Raw genomic sequence first — 25,163 nt, 5'->3', positions numbered from 1 at the left:
AAAATAAGCAAATGTACGCCGCGCACGGGTCTGACACGTATGGCCCACCAGTGGGTCAAGCCGGCGTCAACGTGCGAACAAACAATAATCTAAAACTGTAAAAATTTCATTAACATCCAAAAACATGTTTCATTTTCTATGCACAGAATCTAATTGAATCTATTATCCTAGATACTATTTATCTTTATACATATTTTCTACAGTTCTGGAGTGTCATATAACTGAAAATATAACGTATAACTTAAAATATTCCTGCGTTAGAATTTAAAATATTTCATTAAAATGTATTGATTTTCCTTTCAATGTTAGTTTAATATATAAATAGTTTCATTCTATAAGTCATTAAAAATTGTATTTAGTATTCAATTTAATTTGAATGTTAGTTTAACGTATAAATAGTTTCATTCTATAAGTCATTAAAAATTAATTATAAATTGTATTTGATTTAATTTTTACTACATACCTTCCTTCAATCTGCTCGGAGTGATACTGTGCCCTTATCATGAGATACTTCAAATCCGCGAGCACCCGCATCATTTGTATCCTGGTAACAGGATCCCCGCGAAATTCGGTTCTCCTCAATCTAGTAGGAATATCTTGAATCTCGCTGCGTACGTGATACCAGCCGTTTTCACGTAGAGGAACGCTGATCTCCGCTTCCTGGCCATTATATTGTTCCTCGCCGTGAGCTATTCGCATGCCATTATTACCCTGCGAACGAACAACGCGGGGAAGATTAATTTCGCAAAAATACTAATCATTGTAATCTGCTTTTTGTAGCGGACTCGGAACTAAAACGTGAAACAAGAAAAACGAATGCTCGAGGTAAACTGATAACCCTCGGCTCGGGAGAGCCCATCCCTCGTGAGATTCACTTATGAATGAACGCGATCCGTATTCATCGCGGGCAAACAAACTGTAAAGAAACGGTTCCATACAGAGGCTGGATAAAAGATTCCAAGCATGGCAATAATTAAATAATTTAGTAGATTATTTGTGTAAACAAATTTGTATATCAATATCTGCTCTAAATTGAGTATGAGATCAATTTCCAACGTGAATATATTAATAATTTGAAGACTTAAATTTTAAAATCGTCGTTGAATACACGGACGAAAACTGTTCTTGACTTTATTTGTACTTTATTATATATTATTTAATTCCACGATATATGAAATATTACTAAAGTATTCTCGTTAAATGCAATTGTTCGAAATCATATTTTAATATTAATATTAGCAGATATTAGATGAATGACAATGATTTGTTTGACATTTTATTTACGTCTTTTTTAAATCTCTAGAAATAGAATGTACACTTACCGACAAGAAGTAGTGAACCTTCTTATCGTGGGATAAAAATATGTGTTACGTCTACGAAAGTATTAAGTTTATTTTTCTATAACTGTTAAATATTTTACTCTTTTGAATCATTTTTTATTTTTCGTATACACTAAGCAAAGAAATATTGCACTTTTATTTTAATAAAACGTACATTTATTAAAATATCGAATTTCACCCGAATGTTAACAATACCTGAAATTTCTTAACTTTTATCGGAAAGTGTATATTCTTCATTGATAAATATTTTATGTAGACGAGATCACTAATATTTGAATACGACTACCTTCAATTCACTTCTCAGAAGATAACGACTCAATTATTGAAACGATAATAATGCTTTCACGAAAGATTTACGAATAAACTTCGTTGTAAAGTAACGTAACATGAGGTCGCGTTTATATCGTTTGTCGTTGAGGTCGTTCGATCTTCAACGGAGCACAGGAGGGATAAAGATCCTGGGGACACCCCGTATAGCGACTTCCGTACTTCATTGAGCCTGTCTTGTAGTAGGCCGTGACAGCGCTAACCGTGCCATTATTCACGCGACGCTGAATGAATACTTACAACTAAAATAACATTGGGTCCCGTGGTCGGTTTTCCGCTGGTATCGCCGCGCATAACGACCCAGGTGACAGAATAAGTGATATTACTGCCGTATGATGAGAGACGATTGCCGCAATAAATCGCCGGTGCCAGCCAAAACGGACTATCGTACTCGACCTCGTAACGCGACACCATCAGCCAGCCGCTATCTGTGTCCGGAACGGCAATAATAGCGCGGGATGCGTTGATATCGGTGATTCGCCAATTTTCCAGAGACGACACCTGAAAATCGCATCCGTTGAAGCCGGGCTTATGCCGCCGCTGCGGGCTGTTGTGCGAATTACGAGACACTAGTTTACCTGTACAGGTAAACCACACTAATTTGCCCATGTATAGGTAAAATGCTCGAACAGAGAACAAATTAAGAGAGAAGAAAAATATTGATACGTTAATTACTAGTTATTGAAATTATTTAAAAGAGAAATAAGATTGCACCTGACTCCCCTCGTCATCGACGCAAACAATTTTTATTTTTAATAAAGATCCACGGTCTATTCATTAAACACATATATTTACTCATGGACCACAGGAGGTGGCGCATTTTGACGTAGGGTAGTAAAATTAAAAACATTTATAATATAAGAATAAGAACTTGGTTCATAAATGTCATAAAATATACTAATTGAGAATCTTTTGTTGACTATTTCTACTGATTATGGGGGATAAGAAATTCAAAACCAAATCTTTTTCAATTTTTACGATAAACTATACATCGCTTGAAATAATGATTTCAAGCTCCTCTTTATCGCTAAAGGATTTGCAGGTGGTGTATAGGCACATTTAATGCAATGTTTAGGGAATCATCTAAATTAATTCATTTAAATTCTTTCAAATATGATGAAACTAGCATGATTCGCGTATCTAACTCCGGTGAAGTGAATATTCCTTTTCGGAAGACACAAAAAGGTTTCTGACAATTGCAGTTCTATAAAATTATACTTCCAATGTTTCCCATTACTTCGAGAACAATTTGTTCGAGCTACAAGTAGATCATCTGAGAAAAGCGTGCGGACGTAAACCTCGAACGTATTTATTTGAAAAGTAGTACGCAACGCTTTCAAAAAACTATAACTGCATTAATATATGCATAATATAACTGCAAATAACAGCATTGTTTAAATGAAATTCAATAAAAGATTGTATCGATATAGATTTAATGGAACAAAAATTGTAGAAGTAAAATTGTAAAATTGTGAAAATACTTTTTACCTATTTACCTAAAATAATTGTGATAATAATGATCGTTCTTGTAAAACTTTCCAGATAACCTAGTAATCAATAGAACAAAATGCAATCATTGAATTACCATGGAGTAAGAGAGATTCGTTACGCTGCAGCGGTCGCTGACGCCGAAGCAGTAGCAAGGAAAGCAACCGTCGAGATTCTTCTTGGTCAGTGCGAAGTATCCCGGTTTGCACTTGTCGCAGAATTCACCATCGACGTTCGCCTTGCAGAGACAATCTCCTTCGCAGTCGTGGGATGGCAGAATCCCGCGGGAATCGCACGGGCAGGGCATGCAGTCCGGGAATTGGCGGTAACCGGCGGCGCATTGGTCGCATTTGTAGCCGGAGTAGCCCGGTTTGCAATTGCAAGCACCTGCTACCTAGAGCACAATTGTTAGTGTTTCATTCCACGTATCGATTTCCGATATAGACACTAATCGTTCACGAAATTCTGTTAATAACCGCGGTATTTCCGGAAATCACCAAATTAATTTGAATTCTTTGAATTATAAAACTATTGAGCTAACGCGAAAAATCGTCACGTTCTTGGGACTGAAAAAATCACCTGAATTATAGAAACCTCTGAACATAATATATCGATTGACTTAATCGTAATTTTTAATAGATAAAATTATTTTTTAATTTTTGACAGAAATGGGACGAATATAGGATGACATGTTTTATATAGAACACAGTATCATATTGTTTATGAAACTTGAAGAACGATGGATTTAAACAGTCAAGAAGCGTATCTTTGATTTAGGAATTTATTAAGTCAAATTTTTCTTCTCGAATCGAATATATGCATATTTAAAAAAACCTTTTTCAATCATGGAGACGCTTTAAAAAGGTGTGTAATGTTTAAAAAATCATATAATGATATGGTAGTTTACAGTACAAAGCTTTTACAATTTTACTGTAATAATAGATAACAAATTATTGGTTAGCCTATCAAAAACCGGTTTATAAGCTACCGGTCGGTGAAGTGTTAATAAATCAGTTTTAACTTATTAAAATTTTTGAAGAGGAATGTTTTATTTTATTATCGTTTAACGTCTGTTCCCTATAATTATTTTAGAAACTTTGACTTTATATTAAAGTATATCGAGTGTGTCTATCCTTCTACCTTCCCAAGATGAGTGTAGGAGTCATCAGGAGTGCAGTAACCCGTGCTACCGTGCACGTTGCAATTGCACGGCAAGCAGGGTTCCGGTGTGTCAGGGGTAACTCCATTTGGCCTGTAATACCCATCCAGACACTTTTCACAATTAATGCCGGTTGTGTGCTCCTGTAACAAATCATTTCGGCAATTAATAAAACCAACGCCAACTTCTTTGATTTTGTCGTGCTTCGTTCATTTGCTACTTCTTTTTTAAAATTAATACTAATAATGCTAGATGCGAATCAACGCTAATTGGACATGCATGGTTCCTCGTCCTATAAATATTAAAATTATAATATATACAAATATAGAATTATAAGTGTAATAGAATTATTGTCCATGTATCTAATCACTATGAGTCATTGAGACAAACAAGATTTTTTTATAAAAACTATCTATAGAGATAATCAAAATATATTTAAAAATATATAGAGATAATCAATTTAATTTTACAATTATGCAAACTACCACGCGCAACAGAATTTGTTATATTACTGCTACGATGCTTTTATTTATTCATATAAGGTGTTTTTACGAGTAGACTATAGATTTTATGCGTTCATGACAAAACATAAGCGAAGAAAATGTCAAACAATACACATTCAGGAAATTTAAGAATGCGAATATCATTGATCAGAATGATTAAAGAAAGAAAGTTTAAAAGGGGTGGTCTCTCTATTATTACAAAAAGATTTTATATTGCATAAAGATCCACAGTCTTCTTACGATACACGTTGGCAAGATCGTCATTCGCGAGAACGAATGTTTCTATTGAATGATCGTCGAATGTTCGTTCTTTCTGAAATTCGGGCTTACTGTGCAATTAATGCAGACGCCACCGCCACGAAATTTCCCATGAGTGTCCATGGACATTCTTCTGTCGGCCACTTCCTGATCGTATCTGCACGCGGTTGCATGTCCATTGCAGTTGCATTTCTCACAGTGAAAGCCCTTCGCAGCTGTGCCAGGTTTCCACGGAATCTGATTGTACATTGGACAGCATTTTTCGCATCTTTCGCCGCACGTCTGGCGCTCGCATTCGCATTCTTGGTGCTGAGAAACAATACCAGCTCTTAATGGACGCTCGTTAATCATTTCGGAAATGTAACTGATACATATTCAAGCCGTTCAAGAAAACCGCCTTCTCTTTATTGTACCGGCGCGGATCGTGTTGCATAAAGAGTTTGCTATTCAGCAAGTCGGTCCGTAATTTATACTGTTTTTATCGCCAATGCCTAGTGCGAACTGCGAATTTAATAGGTTGTGATATGAATTCGTTTCGATTGTTAAATAAATTTATATTGTATTTATATTATTATATATAATATTATTAATATTAAATTGAAATTATTGTTCAATAAATTTGTATTGAACATATAATAAAATTCATGTTTCTGTTATAAATCTATTATAATTAAAAAATACTAAAAATCAGGTTACGATTCAATACTTTCTGTGAATTATAGTATTAAGTACCTATGATTATAATATTATGTATTATCAGGAGATTACGGATTTTAGTGATTTATGACAAAACCGTATACAGATGAAATATAAAACTATATAAACATTTAAAAAATATAAACACACCGTTAGATTATCTTCAACTTATGGATATTATGTAAATAATTGATTTACTGTTTAAATATACTGTTACATTATTTTTACCTCATCAAAATAATCAAGCTAGAACATTTTCTCGTTTAACATCGAAACTACCGAGTCAGTAAGTATGATTGGTTTCCGCTGTTTCTTTTACAAATATTATAAAATGTTTAAATAACTACAACCTTGTTATTATTACATAATAGTATATATTATAATACATTTAGGGCTTGACCAGCGATTATTTCAAGTCTATAGAAATGAAATAAAACATTTTGATTTTGCATAAAAGTCCGCAGCAGATAAGTTAATATAAGACAATTGTTCTCATTTCTCGATGATAACGTACAGGTCTTGACATGACAAATGTTGATAGTCGCTGCGACTTGATAAATCAGTTTTCACTGTTCAGCACAAGGCACCGTTCGAAAATAATTGAATCGAAGCGTAAATTGTTTCGATGTACGCTAGACATAAAATAGTGTCGAGAGAATATTATCAAAAACGGGATGCGGTTATTTGTTACAGCCACTCGCATGCGGCCGCGTCCGTGCGTGGCTGCGTGCACGCGGGATAACTATTATCGCAGCAATAAATAATATCGAGCTGTTCGGTCTAGAGAGCGAGATTCGCTAGATGACGTTCAGGTTCCCTTTTATGTAATACCGCATGAAACCACAACGCAGCCGCACACGTTGATGCAACGATGCAGCCTCCATCTTTCACATCACACGCACGTGCATCCATATTTTCCACGGTTACTATAAACACTCTCGTAATCTGGGCTTTGTGGCATTTCCAGTAGCAGTCAGTTGTATCTTCCATATACGATTTAAAATTATTCTTAGTTGCACGATTTTACAACAGTATTTTTAAACAGCTAATTTTTTTACAAACTATAAGGAAAAGGTAGTATAGAATTCGTGACACCTATTCACAATTTTTTAAAATGTCTACGTATCACTATATTTAAAAAATTATACGAATGTTGCTAATTAGACAATTTATTTTCTCAGGAACAATAGTAAAACAATATAAAGTCTCCATCACCTTTTATAGAGCTTTGTTATTGTTTTTGTCATATTTTGCTAAACCCTTGAAAGTTCGATGCGTATACGAAATATAAAATATATTTTAGCAGCCATTTATACCTATGGAAACAATAAAAACATAATGTCAAATCCACAACTCACCTATTTTGATACTGTTATCGTTTCTGCTATATTTTGTTATATTCTTGTTAAACCAGATTTAAACAGAGGATTAAATAGAGGAACATGTTTAAATAGAGGATTTATTTTTCCAGGAACAATGAACAAATAACATAGAGCCCAGATCAAAGTGAGGCCTGTTTTACGACATTCATTTATATATGCAATTATGAAAATGTTAACAGTGTTTTCGTACCACACTCATTGCTGATAATAAATAAGATCTCCGAATGAAATGTACCAGCATTGTTCTAATTAGAAAATGAGTGGGATATGTTTTCAATGAGCGAACAGCTTGTTCGATGCAGTAGTCGTACACGTTGATTAGAATTACAAACCCGTGACGAGCTTCTAACGATAACCATTACAAGCTCGTTAGTATTGTAAGTCGGCGATATTGTCGAGTCACAGATGCGGGCAGAGCGAGTCATAACTTATACTTTTTGCGATATATCACTGGCTTCATTGTGTTCCTCGTGAATGGCAGCCTGTCATTCATAAGAACGTACGTATCACGAGAACAATTAATAACAGCGTATGCGAAACATTATCGAGTGATTTAGTGAGATCAATGTGTCGAGAACTTAATTAACGTCGGCGAGCTACGTAAATTGCCGTAATCAATAACAACGTGATCAGCGATTGCTCCGATAAAAAAGATCACGAATTGTTTCAGGCAAGACATTTGAATTTTCTATGGCGCGTTCGAATATATTGTTACTAAATTTTTATTAAAAGACTTACTCATAATTAAACGTAAACTTTATTATAATTACGAAGTCAGAACGGAAATATACGCGTGATCAATAATAATAATAAATTCAAGAATTAAATGCTCAAACTATAATCATTCGTGATATATTAATCAAATAGCAAATGATTGCATATTTCCAACAAATAGAAACGTTAAAGTCAATTATGCAATCGAAAATGTAATCTTTTAAGCGTATGTATCAAAATCTTATTTGAATCTAGTTTTCGTTACTAGCTTAACCCTTTGCACTCGAAGCCATTTTAACTGTACATGTGAAATAATTGTCCTGGTTCACAGTATTTATATTATATGCAATAAAGTGCACTTTTATGCGTGCGAAATTTATTATTGCGACTCACAGCAACAGTTTTACTTTTCAACGATGTTTTAAATCTAAACTTTGTTGTTATAAAAATGATTTTGGAACGTAGTAGAATAATTTGAATGGTGCATCAGAGTCGCCATTCGAGTGCAAAGGGTTAAATTACTTACAGTAACCTGATATAACTAAAGCTTTCGATATAAGTTATCTTACTTTTTTAGCTTCTATTACATTTTTTAATATGAATTTTATTCTCAGATTAGAGTAGTGTAAATAATTGCAGACTCACAGCGACGTTTACGTTTTTAGCGACATTTAAACAAATATGTTACTTCGTTAAGTTTTCGTTTAGGTGTCAGAAACAGCGTAAAAGTTCCTTTGAGTTTATAATTATGTACACTACCGTAGATGAACAGATGTATAATTCAAACACTGCATAATATTGTCTCATTGTCAGAAGAGTTGAAAAAATTATTCCAAGCCGTGATCGTACGTTTTTACAGTGACTCACATGACTTTACAATAGATCGATTAGAATCAACTTTTGGCGTTGCTCGCCGAGTTGAATGATATTAGTTTTTGAGAGGGTCTGACGCACGGTCCATCATGGCTGGCATGTAGACCGAATTGCAATCACATTGCTGAATGCAGACCGCTCATCGGACCAGCAGAGATATTTCGTAGTATGTCTCAATTAAACTGTCAACGTTAATCATACGCTGGGCGATAAAGCTACAGAATAATAAATAAAACTGTACTTGATGAAAGCTTGCTCTTATTGCTATTTTTATGGAACATGTAAAATATTGTATATAGTAATAATAATAATATATATTAATTATAATCCGATTGATATATGTTCTAGATACCTAAAAAGTTCAAAGTGAAAAATCCAAATCTATTAAACATGTAAGCAAAGCAATTTCAAAAGTAAAAAGATTGTAATGTAAATTGCTATAATTTCAAATCAAGATATAAAAATTTGCTGAAATATATTGTAAGATGTGTTTATATCACATAAAAAATTACAAAATTCTTAAGATATAAAAATCTGTTTAATTATAAAATAGAGAAGTGTTTAAATAATTTTTAGAAATAATGTTAAAAGGATTTGATTTTCAATAAAATAATTCATATCAGTGATCAATACATAAAAGTCTGTTCAAATATATCTTAAAACGAGTTCAGAGCGTATTCATAAATACGAAAATATAACAAAAAGGTATATATTTTAATATAAAATTCGTTACGTCAAAGTTCTTTACAAATAAAAATACAGTTAGGCGAAGGAAAGCTGATTTTTTCAGTTCAGATTACAGGTGAAATAGCACAACAGACCGTGGAAGTGATGTACAACGGAGAAATGTTTCTCAACAATCAACGAGGGTCTCGGTGTCACTGAATCGAAGACATTAAAATATCGCGATTGTTCGTCTATGCTAGACCTCGGCCTCGAGAACGAAGTCCATTTATGGTGTTAATGGTATTCAGGATTCCTTCTCCCGTCACTGCATGGATATGACATCGAGAGAAACGAGTAAATCCATCTCCGTTCTAACGACTAACAGGCTTCATTTCAATCAGCCTTGAGCAGATTAGTAACGATATCATTTCAGATTTCATTTTAAATACCCTGTTACTTTATTTCGTAATTATTTCCGTGAATGTGATCACTCTTGAGATAGTGTCATTTTATTTTAAAATTATTTTATACAACGATTTGAAATAATTGTGAAACTCTTCTTGGAAATCATAATAAAAAAAGAATAAAAACATCATTTATAATTTGAAATTGTTATTACTTCAAATGACTCGATATTATTTCGATATTCACATAACAGCCCTAAAAATAATAGGTCGAATTGAGTTATTGCAGACATTCAATTACTAAACATGAATTCTGCTGCAATTTCAATATTTAAAAAATCGTTCAACGTATTAACATTGCATTTATTCATTTTACAAAGCGGAACAATATGATAACTTCAAATTAACGACAGAAGTTCTCACGATGGTGTCTACCAATTTTATCTCCTTCATTTTAAAGCGAGTATCAGATTCAAGAATTTGCAATTACAATTAAAAACTTTTGATATTAGGTAGCACGGAGCAAAAAGATCATTGGAAACGGTTGCTGGCTAGTCTATAAAAACATAAATTTCTATAAACATTCTCTCAGTAATGGTCCCGCCATCTAAGGAAGGCGACTTTCCGTGAGCGGTTGCGAAGCAAACAGCGAAACACGGAGCGGTCCTGCTATTAGCAGCGTTGGCAGACAAAGGTCTGACAAGTTTATAGCACTTTCGACAGATTTATTTCTTGCGTCCCGGGTCGGTCCCCCCCCAAATCCGAGGTATTCGCAAAATCTAAGTTTAGTTAGGCGAATTCGAACGAGAGATTGGGCCCTACCACCGTTCACTTTTTTATCAACACCAGAACTGCCGAACATTAAGTGACTAATCCCGTTGAAGCAAAAACTATACAACCGATTTTATGCATTTCAATCTACATCCGTGTGTTTAAACTATTATAATAAAATTTATATTATTGCTATATTATTATATATATGTACTAGCAAACCCGGCGAACTCCGTTTCGCCACCAGACGGCTTCGTTTTTTGTAACATTTCGTTTGGGGATTAAAAGATGAAGAAAAGTTATTTTTTTTGTTTTATAAACCATATTGGTTTGTAGTACATGCTATGTATCAGAGATGGCGCTGTATGTGAAAAATGATTTTCCCTGTTTTCCTGCTTTTCTGTTGAAATTTGTCCAGAATTTTGGTTGCTATAAACCTCACGGAGCCCGAGACCTTTCCAACGAATGCAAAACCGTGGAAATCGGTTCGTGCGTTCTGGAGTTATAGCGTCAGGAAGGAAAACCCGACTTATTTTTATATATACAGATTATATTAATAAAATATGTTTAAGGAAATACTTTAATTGTACGCAATTTTTGAAGTTATTGGTAAGACAGTTTTTTTATTAAAAATTATTATATCAGAATTCATATTATTAAAGTGTTATGAATACAATACAATAATATAATATATACATTTAATAATATAGTAATAATATAAATTTTATTATAATTTTGAATAAAAGAACTGTCTCGCCAACAGCTTAAAAAATTGCGTACAATTAAAGTATTTCATTAAATCAAATTAAAATCGTATTGTTAAGTTGTACGGTATTCGTTAAATTTTAAACATTCTTTGTCGATCCTAATAATATTAGGAAGATATACTATAATAGTGTAATAATTAATTTCTTTGTTAACGAATACCGTAAAATGTGTTAAAGAATTCTTATTTTCAATTACCATTTTTTTTTTAGTGCAAAAATTGAAACTTAGAATCATCGATGCGAAAGGTTCGCGAGCCAGCGAATTATGTTACATTGAAAAATTGTTCGACTCACCCCGTGTTGCACGCTATAGCGGCACCGCGCCGCGTGTCCAGAACATAAACACCTTCCGCCGATGTTAATCTCTTTGATCGAGTAGAAGGCCCGTCTCTTGTCCACGATCGCTTCTCCGCTACGTCGGAGACCCTGAAGTCGTAACCGCACGTATTTAGCCTTCGTGAATTCCTGAAGGGTCGTGCTGTGATTCAGAGCACCAGGTCTACCATTCACCAGATGCGTATGGATCTGCAACAAGACAACAGAAATTTAATTCATGGGCATCATTCATAGAGCGTGTAACGGTAATATTCGGACACCTTGTATAACGCAATAACTTCTTCCAAATTCGACTAAATAATTCGAAGTTTTCTTAGATGTTGGAGCGATTATTTAGGACAACTAGCGAAGAAAAATGTTAATAAAAATAAGAAATAAATAGGAATACAAATTTAGACAACGCATGTGGTAGACATCGATAACTGATGACGACGTTGACCGATTTCGTTAAAACTCTCAGCACGCATATTGCATGTTATCCAGATCTACAAAATATATTGTTTAAAGTTTCATTATATATTTACAATGAGACAAAGAAACTCCAAAAGAATAATGTTATTTCACTCAGGTACAACTTTTGAAAAAATTATTTTAGACATTGTTTAGTAAACTAGGCTTTTTAACATCTCAAAAAATTCAAGTCGTTTGGTTTAATCTTTAAAAAGTTGCAAAAATGTTTGAATATCAACGTTAATGACTGTTCATTTTCAGTCTAATTTCATGAAATATCAGCTCGTTAAGGGTAGTTTTTGGATTTTCTTCTGGAGCAATGAACAAAGATGAACTGTTCATTTCCCGAACTTCAATTACATATAATTTTGTTCCCGATCGATCGGTTACCAATTCAGAAAGATCAATTTTCTTCAGAGACTTTCAGTTTACCTGCCACGTAAAATCATATATTTTATACTATGCGCACTTACAACTAACGTGCTTCTTTAAAAAATATATTCGATATTATCTCCAGATAAAATTCTTCAAATTACGTTTATACAGGCAGTCAAATTACTTTGTTTCTCTGGAAAAATTCAGACAGGTACTTAGATATGGTTTATTGTATTTTATTGTCTACTCTTCAGATATTGACATCGCATTTCTTTCATAATTAATATGCAGAATCATAAAAACGCCTGTAGCTTTCATTGAGACTTCATTTTGGGCTACTGTTTGTTAAAGGTACCTTTTAATCATGCCGATAGAAAAAAAGGACAGAGATATTAGATTACGATCTCCTGTATTTTCTTATATATTCTTCAAACTCCATACTAACTATCTATCCGTCATAGAAGTGTTAAGAATTTTAATACCGGGTTTATTTAAAGGCATACAATCGTATAAATGGAATAACTATTTTAAGTATTTATGATGAGAATACTAACATATTATTTCCAGTCAATTAAAAATAACGAAGAAAAGAATAACTATTCCTTGCAATTCTTTCCTCCGAAAAAATTTTCATTCGCATAAAGATCCGCAGTCTACTTATAATTCTCGAGGAACAGCGATGAGGGTTGAGAAGCCCTCAACAAGAATCGCGTTAGCTTACAAATTAAGAAAGCAATCGATTTTTCTTGACTGGGGCTGTTCCCTCGTTAGCGTCCCGCGATATTGTCACGTGCCGAACCTCTCCCTTTCATTTCGGTCGCTTGTTTGGCTGGCAATTTTATTGTTCCGAGTCCTTAAAAAGCCAGAAAAATGGGCGAGCGACCCGGTGGGGGCAAATTAGCGGATTTCTCGGAAGAGCGGCAGATAATTAGAGCTTATAGCCACGCAGAAGCGCACTCGGGATCGGCTTTGTGCAAACTGGAAGGTGGATGAGACGCGAAGCAGGACAAGACGATTCCTCGTCGGAGTCGACCAAGAGAGTGAGAGGGAGAGAGAGAGAGAGAGAGAGAGAGAGGGAGGGGATGGGAGAGAGAAAACGAGAGAAAGAGAGAGGAGAGAGAAGGAATCGATGATACAAAAACGGCGATCCCTACATTCCGGCCATGTATGGAGTAGGCTGACCTTATATGGGGCTCTCACGTACGCACCTCCTAGGGGGGGTTGCCGGGTTTACGCGTCTGCACGCGGGTAGAACTCGACCGGGAAAAAATCGGGAATTGACAAGCCGCATGCGTCACCGTAGCAACTGTCGTCACAGTTTTACCCGATCTGCTTCGAGATTGAAAAGCGGATCGACCCTTTCGGTGTGCACGTGGTTTTCTGGAAAACACCAACCCTTAAACGCGGAATAAGATTGCTTATTCGATAAAGCAAGTTCGATAGAGCAAGCGCAACATTCTATCGGAATAATTAACTTCGATACCCTGCAATAATACTCCGACTACATCCAATCAACTAATTCAGCTCTATATGCTTTTAAAGCTTAAGTCAACAAGCTAGATTCTATGCGTCTTTGCAGTTTCTGTCAACAAATAATGTCCTAACTGCATTTATACTTTTAATCGGCATATTATGCTCTATGAGTCAAGTCGACAAATTATTTTCTGTCTTACACTATACTTTTAGCACAAAGTTATGTAGCTACAAGGATCAGTTTAACGCAGTTGTCACTAGTTATTTTAATATCAACAATTGCAATTTGATCAATGCACGTACCGAAATAAAAAATTATCTTCGATGTCATCTATAATATCTCGTTAAAATGTACTAAAATTTTATAAGAACGGTTTTATTTAATCTGCAACCCCTTGTCAAGTATTCAACGTCCCACGTCCGTCGAACGAAACGCTTTATACAGCATCGTAATTTAAATCCTTGTCTGATCAAGTACCATTTCTCAGATTCATTTTAACATTCGGGTGAATTTTCACAACGGACTTGAAAAATGTATTAGCTGCTTGAACATGTTTTTCTTAAAAAGCAGGTAGAATCCTGAAGTTAAATAGTCATTCTTTTCTTATAAATGTCCTAGCATATAGATTCATTCAGAACTAAAAATTAATAATATAGTAATAATGTATAGATTGATAATTACTATTAATTTTTTGCCGAATTTTTCAATGGAAAACAATTTACTTGGTAAGACCACAAAGCATTATTAGATGACAAATTATCTAGATTTAAACTAATAGCTTATTAATCGCCACAATACACGTTACGCATATCAGGGATGTCACTTATTTTACTAATCGTATTAAAGCGATTTTTATCAGATTTGGGAAAAATGTTTAAATGTTATTATCCAAAGAAAGATACTGAATAAATCTAATCAATTTAGAATGCTTACAGACTTATCCTTCCATTTGTACAGAAAAGAAATTATGAGATTAGAATATTTGAATAACTATTATGCGGCATTTACGCTCGAGACCGTCTTTATCTCGTTGTTTCGTGGAGGTAAATTGCTTGTGCAATATCGACAATTAATGGTGACGATTTCAAAGGTTCGCCTCCGGCAATAAATTCACGGGAACGTTAAACACGAGCCTAAAGGAATAAATCATTCGCGGATAGCGCTGCGCGTTAAGAAAACGAGTTCCCTGCTTAAATGGCAATACGCGGCTCCTAATACGGAACAATTACATGGGTTTCGGAGTATGCGCACCTACACTCCACTACATTTCGTGACCGGCGAATTTTTTCACCTCATTACGGGCCGCCATCTTCACCCGAGTGAAATGTCGCTCAGATTGTATTGTGTGAATGACTGAGTCAACGTTTCGCACAGCCATTTCAATACGAACACATTTGTTCGGAATCGTTACACGATTAACCCTTGGACTGCGGTTATATGGTCGTTATCGTTTCTGTGAATTTAAATCGTCATCTGATTACACAATTCTTTGAGATTAAATAAAGCACTAGTAGTAACTTGTCAACATTGTGACTACTATAACATCCATACTTTGGTACTGAAATTATTTGCTCAGATTTGATAATTAATTTGCACGCTAACCTATTATACATATTTTTAATTTTATTAGTATCTGTAATATATAAAAACCTTCAAAACGTAATTGATGTCATACAACTTGACGTTTCAGTCTTGTGTTAAATGTTATTATTTTCCCATCTGTTACAACAATTTCTAACGTGTGAATATTGAAAGAAATTCGAAACACAATATGGGAAATTAATCAAATTAACCATTTTACGATAATTTATTTAGATTTCGTACAATTTTTACTAGAACAGTTGCTCCAATGATGTAATTTGTACAATTGTGTCTCATGAAAATGTATTTACAAATCTTATAATTGTCCTAATTAATTAATTAATCCTAAACAAAGAACCGGTCATTTGACCGCCATAGGTTTAGTGTTAAATAAATAATTAATATCAAAATACAGAAGAAAGTGAAAATTAATTAGTAGAATTCGAAGACTCGAATAACAACCAATCGAGGCTCGGAATTAACCAGCATCTAAGAGGAGGATCGCGGGGGCTACGTCTCTTTCGGCACGGTGTATCTCGTACACGTGTGCCTGTTGCTTTATAGAAATGCGTGTGCAGCATTTAGGTTATCACCGATGATCAAGACGCGCGACAGTAGCCAGAAGGCGTAGCTCTCGCAATCCTCATGTTGCGTACTGGTTAATTCCGGTCCCTGGTCTAGATCACATCGAACGAAAACACCATAAAATGATTAACCTACAAACTGCAGTTGTCGGATTATTTTATCTTTATTATATATATAATTACTCAATTCCTAGCAGTTAAATTAAATAAACTACTGCTATATGTCCAACATAGGCCTGCAAGAAATATTTTCAAAATTATGTTTTAAAAAATTGTTAAATAAAGCTGGGAATCATTGATAAAGCTGAGAATTATTGATAAACCTAAATCGTCGATTCTCACGTTGCTACACCTGAATTCTTTGAAATCTAGAAAATGATAGACGAGATAACGAGCCTCCAGTTTACCGGAAATGCCTGGGAGGACTAGTTTCCATCGAGACGCCTCTCAGCGCGTTCTCCAACAGCCAGCTAATCATCCAATCATGTAATTACTGTATACGAACGTCTGCGCAGAGTGAACGATAATTAATGATCTCGTTTCGAACGACCGCCAAGACAAATCGAAGAAACAGCCGTTTTCGCGCTTTAGATTTTCGCGAGAAATGCAAATTATAACCGTTACTTCTTAACGAGAATCGACGATGATCGATTGTCGTGAATGTTTCTCTACAGCTGGCGAAGCTACGCTAATCATCGAGCCGCAATATAAAAATAAAAATAATTTTCATCAGTTGGAGCAAACATAAGATAAATCGAAAATTGTTTGTTTCATAGGTAGGTGTCTTTAAGTGATTTCAATATTTTCATTGTTCCAAATACAAAAATACACAGTCTACTAGTAATTACTGCATTACTGATAATGACAGAATTTAATTTAATTTTTAACCTCTAACTCTTTTTTAGCTTTATATAATTTTGAAATAACTCACTAATTCATCTTGCTTTTTTAAAACAATTACATTTTAGCTACAACATAGCTACGATAGTTTGTCCTGTTGTTTCTTCTTTGCAATTAAGAAAATTAATTTTCTTGTTAAATAGTTCTATAAATTTTTAATTATTTTTCACCCAAATATTGATATTTGCTGATTACGGGATGAGCACATTTTCTATTACACATTTAAAAGAAACTCGGATTACAGACATTTAAAATCTTTTAAAAGAGGAGTGGAGGATAACTGTATTAACGAATGAAACTCTTGTTTCGTTGAATATTTTTTACAAAGGTGTAATATGTTTATATAGAAGAATTGTACGGATGCCTTTTCATAATTTGCAATTGCGCGAGTACAATTCTCTAATATTTTTAAGCAGAATTTATTAAAACAAAAATCGGATTGAAGTAACTCTTTATGAATTCTTAAATCTTGATAGCTGAAATTTCATCGGAAAAGTGAACAATTTTATACGCGAGTTTTGTGAATGATTCAATCAGTACCTCTCCGTTTTCCATAGGTGTCTGTTTGGAATAGAGGCTGGTGCAAATGACTTCGTCGTCGCCGATGTAGACGGGCTTTCCAGAAACAGGAGGCGCGGAATATCGTGTCCAACATTCTTCGTCGCTGGGAGCGTAATACTGCCATGGTTGGAAATTTTCACCATCGAGAGACTTTTCCAAAATCCACGCGGCTGGCCTCGGTGAATTAGCTGCTTTCACTATCACGTACTCCACTTGGTACACCTGAAAACCAAATGTCCAAGATGCGTTAACAAAAAATACAACAAGAACGTGCAATTTTACTAAAATTTCATAAGATTTAAAAATATGTCAAATAAATTCCTGAAATGGCGTTGAAGTATGTAAAATAAATTTTTAAAGCAATCTTTCATTCGGAAAATAGACTTCAATGACAATTTAATCGCTTCTTCCGGAACTACGGTTTAATGTCGGGTAACACTGATAATATACACTGATGATAATAAATAAACAATTAATTTACTCTTTTAAAAACGGTATTCTTTTCTTAATCTTACCACCATCGGTGTCACTCAATAATTCGCTATAGTGTGTGAACTTCGTATATGACTCAGCATCCGATAATTAAATGAATATTTAGATGTTCTTTTTAATTATATTATCTTATTAATATTAGGCATTAAAGATAATTAAATATTCGATATCAAGATATTGCGAAATAAGTAACAATTATCTAAAGATTGATATATCAATTATTGCAAAGAATTGCCCCTCTCAACATTAAATCTACTAAACACTAAACTGAATTACCATAATATTCATCATAAAATTAGATAAAAACGATACAATTTATCAGAATTTTGTACATTTCTTTCTATAATTGTTGCATCAATAATGTAATTCATTGAACCATTTCCCATTTAACCAACCATGAAAACATCTTTATAACATTTTCAATTGTAAAATGGAAAACTGGTTATATGATCATAGTAAATTTAACGTGCAATTTTAAAATCCATCTTTAATATAAAAAAGACAAAGAAAGCAAAGACCAAGCATTCAGATTTTTTAATATCTTCGGAGGTCAAAGAAACGGAGGTCATCCTTTGCTGCAATGACCGTAGACGGTATCTGACGTCCAACAGCATCCCGTGATCTAGCAGCAAGGGTCCTGATCGCTCATAATTGTGTTCAATTTGAACACAAAATACGCGCACCATGAAATCTGTGCAACGAGTGTTTCTGTCAGAGCGAAGTCGCTCGTAAGGGTTCAAGGGTTAAGGGACAATGATTTCGCGGTGCCTACGCTGTTTATAGAGCCATGAAATACGACAGACATCATCATAATTCACCAAACGCGAATATCCGCTGGAGGAACGTTTCGCGTGTGTCGCTCTACTGCAATATTTCGTCGTTGTCTAGGTATCACTGATGGCGCGCACACAAAACGCCTACGGGTGTTCTACGGTTGGCTCGTTTCAGTATGTAATGGCTAAAAGGAAGATAGAGCACAGTGATATCCCGGGGTTATAGCTCATAGATACTCCACAGTTTGTCGGATATCCCGCGGAGTCCACTGGATTTCCGACCCGATAATTAATTCGAGGCGTGCAGAACACGCGCGCAGCGGCGCCCAGATATCGTTCGCGAGCCGTTCGACTCGCGATCTTGCGCGAATAAACGACAATGATCGATGCGAGTGCATTGGTTATATGGACGAGCCAGATGGACATCTCAACTTGGTCGGATTACTTCGGAATTCTGCCCGGTTTTTACAAAATGCGAAATGTTTCTCGTTGATCGGTCATCGAACGAACACGAAATTCATTTCTACAAAACATATGTTCGATTTAATGGTCCGATTACAAATTAACTACACCTTTTAGAATACATTTCAGAAATAGATATAAAGAAATTTATTTGAGCAAAACATATGTTCCATTTAATGGTTCAATTACAAACTAGCTATACTTTTTAAAATTCATTTGAAGAACTGGTTTAAAAGAAATTCATTTTAAGGAAGCTTATGTTCCACTTAATGGTTCAGTTATGAATTAACTATACTCCTTAATCATTACAAACTAACAATTTTTAATCGTCACGTATTAATATTGAGCGCGATAAGATAGTAAAGATTTTAATGAATGTAGTTGTGACAGCCATAACTAGACCGCGATTTTTTATGTAAAATAATACTTATCTTCATCAAATGCAGCAAAGATAAGTCAAATTTCTTTCTTTATTTAATAATTTCAATGAGTTGAGAATAATACATAGATGTCCTTAAATTCTTTTAATATTATTGTTTGAAATTTCGTTCATCCATTTTTATTGTAAATTACATAAAAATCGCAATCTGGTCATAATGAATCAAAACTAAAATACCCATCACTAACCAAAAAGACATCATAAATATTAAAAAATGACATAAATATACATATAAAAAAATTTTCCAAAAATAAATATATAAAATCATAAAATGAGACAAATATAATCCTCTGTCCATATAAAAGTAAAAATAAAGTTAACGACAAGAAGTTAACGCTACTTTTAACTATACGTCGTATTATACATACAATGTATCGAATTAATTTTCTTATAAATATAGCAAAAGCCAAGAAGTAATTCCACAATCTTAAAAATGTTTAATTTAATCTTAAAAATGATTAAGACATGTAAGTTACATATCTCCTTTGGTGAAAATGGCGTTAATTGGAAATAATTAAAAGCTCTCTGTCGACGCATTCGGCAGAAATAGCGTGAAAATATAAAAGAGCCGATCTATACGAGGAGTTGCACGAATGTCGACTTAGCCAGCCGCGCCGGTTAAAATGACAACCAGCGGAGGACCTCGCATTAACAAGGGCGCTCTCGGAGATGTTTCGGCTAGTTAGAGGAATCGGGTGGCGTATCTACATGGGCACGGCTATCGACGGAGCAAAAGGATCGGATAATTGAAGCCCGCTTCCTCGGGACTCGGATCGAGCTTGTTCCGGGCGAAGTCCTTAGAAGGAAACGGACCCCGCTGGTATCGCGGACATGCGATCTGTCTTTATGGTCCGAAAGTGGGCGTCGGTCTGGCCGCACAATGCCGGCTTAACGACGACACAACGAGGACAACGACAACGGCAAAAGACGGCCCCGACGAGAGAACCAGGGACTCCCATCTTCTTCTTGTTCAGCCGACGAAACACCGTGACGCCTGTCGACCCGGTGACAGCGGTCACGTCCTCGGTAGTAGTCACTGCGTGCTACCAATGCTTCCGACAAATTATTTAAACAACAACCCAAACCCCTCGCTTCCTCTTATTTATTCAAATACTCTTCGTGTTAACCGTCCAACAAAATTATTACCAGATATTACGAACGTTTTCTTTTCCTTAAATTATTTACGAAACTACTAATTTCTTACACCTCTTCTTCCTCTACTTTATAATTGTTTATAAATTAAATTTATACATTTGGTAATACAATTCGGTAATATCTGTATGTTACCAATTCAAAATTCGGTAATATATATTACCTATCTCATAACTAATTCTTTATAAAACGAGGTTCTAGTGCAATCTATAATGTCATTGGAAATTGTCTTTTGATGGGAAGGTTATGGTTTAAAAAATCAATTGAACTCTTCATAGTTGGACTATGGATCTCCATACAGAATGGAATCTCCCTAAAAACATTTGCGTTGCAATGTAAAAATAGCAAATAGTTCTTCTAAATTCATTTAAATAAATGTAAAAAGTATTTACCATCATTTAATTTCATCCAAGAAAATTATTAAAATCAGAAATAATTGTGTACTTTACATTTGGATTGAATTTAAAGAAAGTACTGAATTCAAAAATTGTTACACCGTTTGCACAGTGTGCTTCGTAAGCTTAATTACGTCAGGGTTGGGTTAGGTCAGGGTATTATTTTTAGAATTTCCTAGCCGTTTATTCTAGATTTCTTTAATTTGAGAGTAGACGTGGTTGCCAAGGAAAGATCTAAACGTGCGATCTCTATCGATCCGAGTGTACCGAGCCTTGGCGTTATTACGATGAAGAAAGGTCGCGTCAAGTATGGCCCTCGACGTGTTCTCTTGCAGGGTTATCCCATAGAGCCTACTATTTACTCGAGACGACCCTATTCAGGATAAACATGGTGCTCCTTGAACCGAGAAGATCGGTTCGAGTCAGATTTTTCATATATTCTTACGAGTTCATATAATCATTTTATTTGTAATCGAAACTTGCCATTTATTTGTAAAATTAGATAACAAAAAGTATATTTATAATTTTCGATTAGTAGTTGTGGTAGGATAAAAAAATGTAACCATTTTAAATAAATAAAACCACCGAAAAAACACTGAATTTAACAATATTAACTTAAAATTTCTTTTAACAAAATACTCAAAAGTTTCATTTAACAGAATCGAAAACAAAGCTTACACCTTACGATATAAACTACCCTGATTTATTATATATTTAAGAAGTTTCTTGTACGATAAAGATTGAATACTTCATAAAACAATGAAATGAAAGTTAGAGAATAATTGATACGGATTGCGTAAGTTTTACAGGTAAGAGAAGATCTCAAGACGATATCAGTAGAATCTTATAATAAATAGTATACTCATAACTAGAGTGCGATTACATCCATTACAAAAAACAAGAATTAAATGAAAATGTCTTCCTTCCTGTAAGGATTTTAATGAGCTCAAACAAAATACATTAGCATCTATAAACACCTACTCATTTTTGTCATAAGTGCAAAAATCCGTAATTCATTTGTAACGTTTACTAAGTAAGCAATTTTAACAAATTTGATTCATCTATAAATTAAATAGTATTGCAGACATTAATGAGTAGAAACAATGGAAGCTCATTGCTTTACTACGTTAGTAAAATTCGAGAGAATTTTAATGTCAAATTCGTTGGCTGGTGAAAGCATAATTTAAAACTTTGGTATCCGAACGTGCGTGCTACAGAATGTATTTTTGGATCCGTCGAGTATGCGATCAAACAAATAGTCGTAGTATTAAAACCGTTGCCAGCCGCAGCAGGAAAGTCCAATACCCTTGTAACTTGAAAACGTCAACCTTGACTTTCGAGTATACTCTTTGCGTCCGCACGACCTACCCCATGACGAGGCACGCAACGCTGTAGTTGGTGTTGGTAGCTGGTAGCTCGTCCAAGCAGATGAACACGTGCAGCTAGTATAAATATTTAGCCTTTGGAACGTTTGCTCGTCCTGCTGTTTCTACTTTCTCTCCCTCTCTCTCTCTCTCGCTCTCTCATCGGCTCCTTTTTGTAAATAAGTTCGCTGCGAGCTATCTTCCGTCACGTCTGGGAGTCATAGAACGATCAACCCCTTGCTTTTCTAATATCGGATCGCTTCACCACCATTTCTCAAGAAACTACATTCTCGAAGATCCCTTATCTAGATACTTTCTCCGTGTAAATGATTTCTATCATCGAAATTTCCGTATGTATTTCACGAATATAGAAAGATCAACTTCAATATGTCGACACACACATACACACACGCACACACTGTCATATTACAAACCCAAAATATCATACAAACTGAAAACAGCTTGGTTAAGGAAACTGAAATAAAAATCAATATTGATTATTTAATCTTTTCGCGTATTACAAGTTAAAAGCTGGGTAAAACTTAGCCTGCTGATCCAAAGATTTCAAAACCTTCAAAGTACCACAAAGTTTTTAAAGCTCATAAGAAATCTTTAAAGTCAAAGGATTAAAAGTTTTATACTATTAAAACGTATGATCAGTGTAGTATTCAATGTATAAAGAAAAGTGAAAATTAATATTGTAACATTATTAGATTTCCTCAACGATTCAGATCGTATCTAGTGAAACATTCAGTTGCTAGATTTTTACGAAATTTGTAAAATACAAACCTCGAGAAATCTTTGCACAATTCTAAATTGATCCAACGTCGACGATTTTACTTTCACTTTCCACTTTTGTGGATTTGTCTGCCTTGCGCGAGAAAGCAAAACGAACATATTGACGATGAATTTTGATCAGCTTCTACAGAATTCTATAAAAAGAAACGCGACGTTTTTGGCCGGCTAAAGTCCCGGCAAGGCTCGTCGGCGACGGAAGGGGGGGAAAAAGAGTCGCGCGTTCTCGGCGGGCGCGGAACGGCTTCGTGGAAAAATGAAAAGTGGTCTCAGCCGCAAAAGTCACGCTCGATCTCGCTGGGAGCATCCGAGGAGCATGATTTTTTTGCCGGAGCAACAGGAACAGCGACGGAGTTCTGGTAACAGAGTCGATCACGTGAAGAGCGCGCGATCGCGATCCAGCAGAACGATCCCACGATCGCCGAGCGACGACTAGTCGCCTCCTTCCGAGCACGGACGCTATCCAGAGCCTTGTAAGGATGCGGTCGGTATTAGCATCGAATGACAGAAATCGCTTTATAGTGGAACTTCGCCGGACGAAGAAAGTCGGTAATGACCAGGCCAGCACATGCCACGGGTCGGCGATGAGCTGTGCTTTGGCAATTCCCGGCCGAAACGGGGTCAGTTTTGCTGTTTTGCAACCTGATTCAGCCTCAGCGTTGCGGTCCACGAGGCATGCGAGCGGTTCACTCGTCAAAACTGATGTTTACTTCTGAAGATGACATTAAGTCGTCCCATAAGTTCCAGCCGTTTGCTTTTACTATTTTATTTAACAGATTAAGTGAAGCCTCGGTTACATACGGGTGACGCTAATGTTGTACTAGCTTCCAAAATCTATCTCTGTCGTAATATATTCGAATAAACTGAATTTATCAAGAACCCTTACAATGCCAAAGAATTAAAATACTATCAATTGTTGAATTTTTTGGGATTGATGTTCGGCATTTTACGTGTTAACCTTCAGGGTCTTACACGGGATAGATTTCTATTCACACGTAATATCTATGATATCGACTAAATAAATGAAATATATAATTAAAATCGAGTGTATAATAAATAGTGCATTATATTTTCAATTTATTTATATTTACGATATTTAAGTTACGAATACAAATATTATGCGTGGCGTAGAAATCTACAGCAGAAGTTTTTAAAATTTAACATGGTGTAATTTTAACATAATTAATAAACGTAATGTAAAAAATATGCTGTAAATAGCAATAACTGATTTATTTGAGTAATTTACAAGTAAAGTAAATATTGTTAAGTAACTGTTATCTATATTTTGATATAATGGCTACGTATGATGTGCAGTGGCAAGTGAACCTCGTTCAATTTTTTTATTTCAGTGAAAATCGATTATTAAAACTTAGAGAAATATACTAACAATATTTCCAAATAAAATGATAAAAAATTGAAGAAACAAGTGCTTCTTAAAGTTATCTTGTTTTATATCATTCAATCAGTCTAGTGATCTTATACATACATATATTCTCAACTTGTCGGTTTTATCCGAGAGATCGCTTTCTTGTCGATCGTATCATGATTTTTTGAACACCCTGTACGTTTAGAGTATCAGATAGCTTGCGTTAAGCAGAATTTAACGGCGGTGGGTCGAGAAAACGAAATTAACCGGGATTTCTGCAGCACTCGAATAATTAATATCGCGGAAGACTTGCACG

At 34.9% G+C, this 25,163-nt stretch overlaps 1 protein-coding gene across 1 annotated transcript in view; it reads right to left on the bottom strand.

The window, feature by feature from the left end:
- Wb (wing blister) overlaps positions 1–25,163 on the bottom strand; it is a 201,303-nt gene that overhangs the window by 115,423 nt on the left and 60,717 nt on the right. The window contains exons 3-9 of the mRNA XM_078193256.1: positions 17,589–17,831; positions 11,643–11,873; positions 5,148–5,384; positions 4,296–4,457; positions 3,253–3,549; positions 1,908–2,168; positions 464–711 (exon numbers count right to left, since the gene is read on the bottom strand). Coding sequence (XP_078049382.1) covers positions 464–711; positions 1,908–2,168; positions 3,253–3,549; positions 4,296–4,457; positions 5,148–5,384; positions 11,643–11,873; positions 17,589–17,831 — 1,679 coding nt within the window. The remainder of the gene's footprint in view (positions 1–463; positions 712–1,907; positions 2,169–3,252; positions 3,550–4,295; positions 4,458–5,147; positions 5,385–11,642; positions 11,874–17,588; positions 17,832–25,163) is intronic.

The sequence above is a fragment of the Augochlora pura genome, chromosome 10 (assembly GCF_028453695.1).
Source record: "Augochlora pura isolate Apur16 chromosome 10, APUR_v2.2.1, whole genome shotgun sequence".
NCBI lineage: Eukaryota > Metazoa > Arthropoda > Insecta > Hymenoptera > Halictidae > Augochlora > Augochlora pura.
This window is presented reverse-complemented; position numbering and strand designations above follow the sequence as displayed.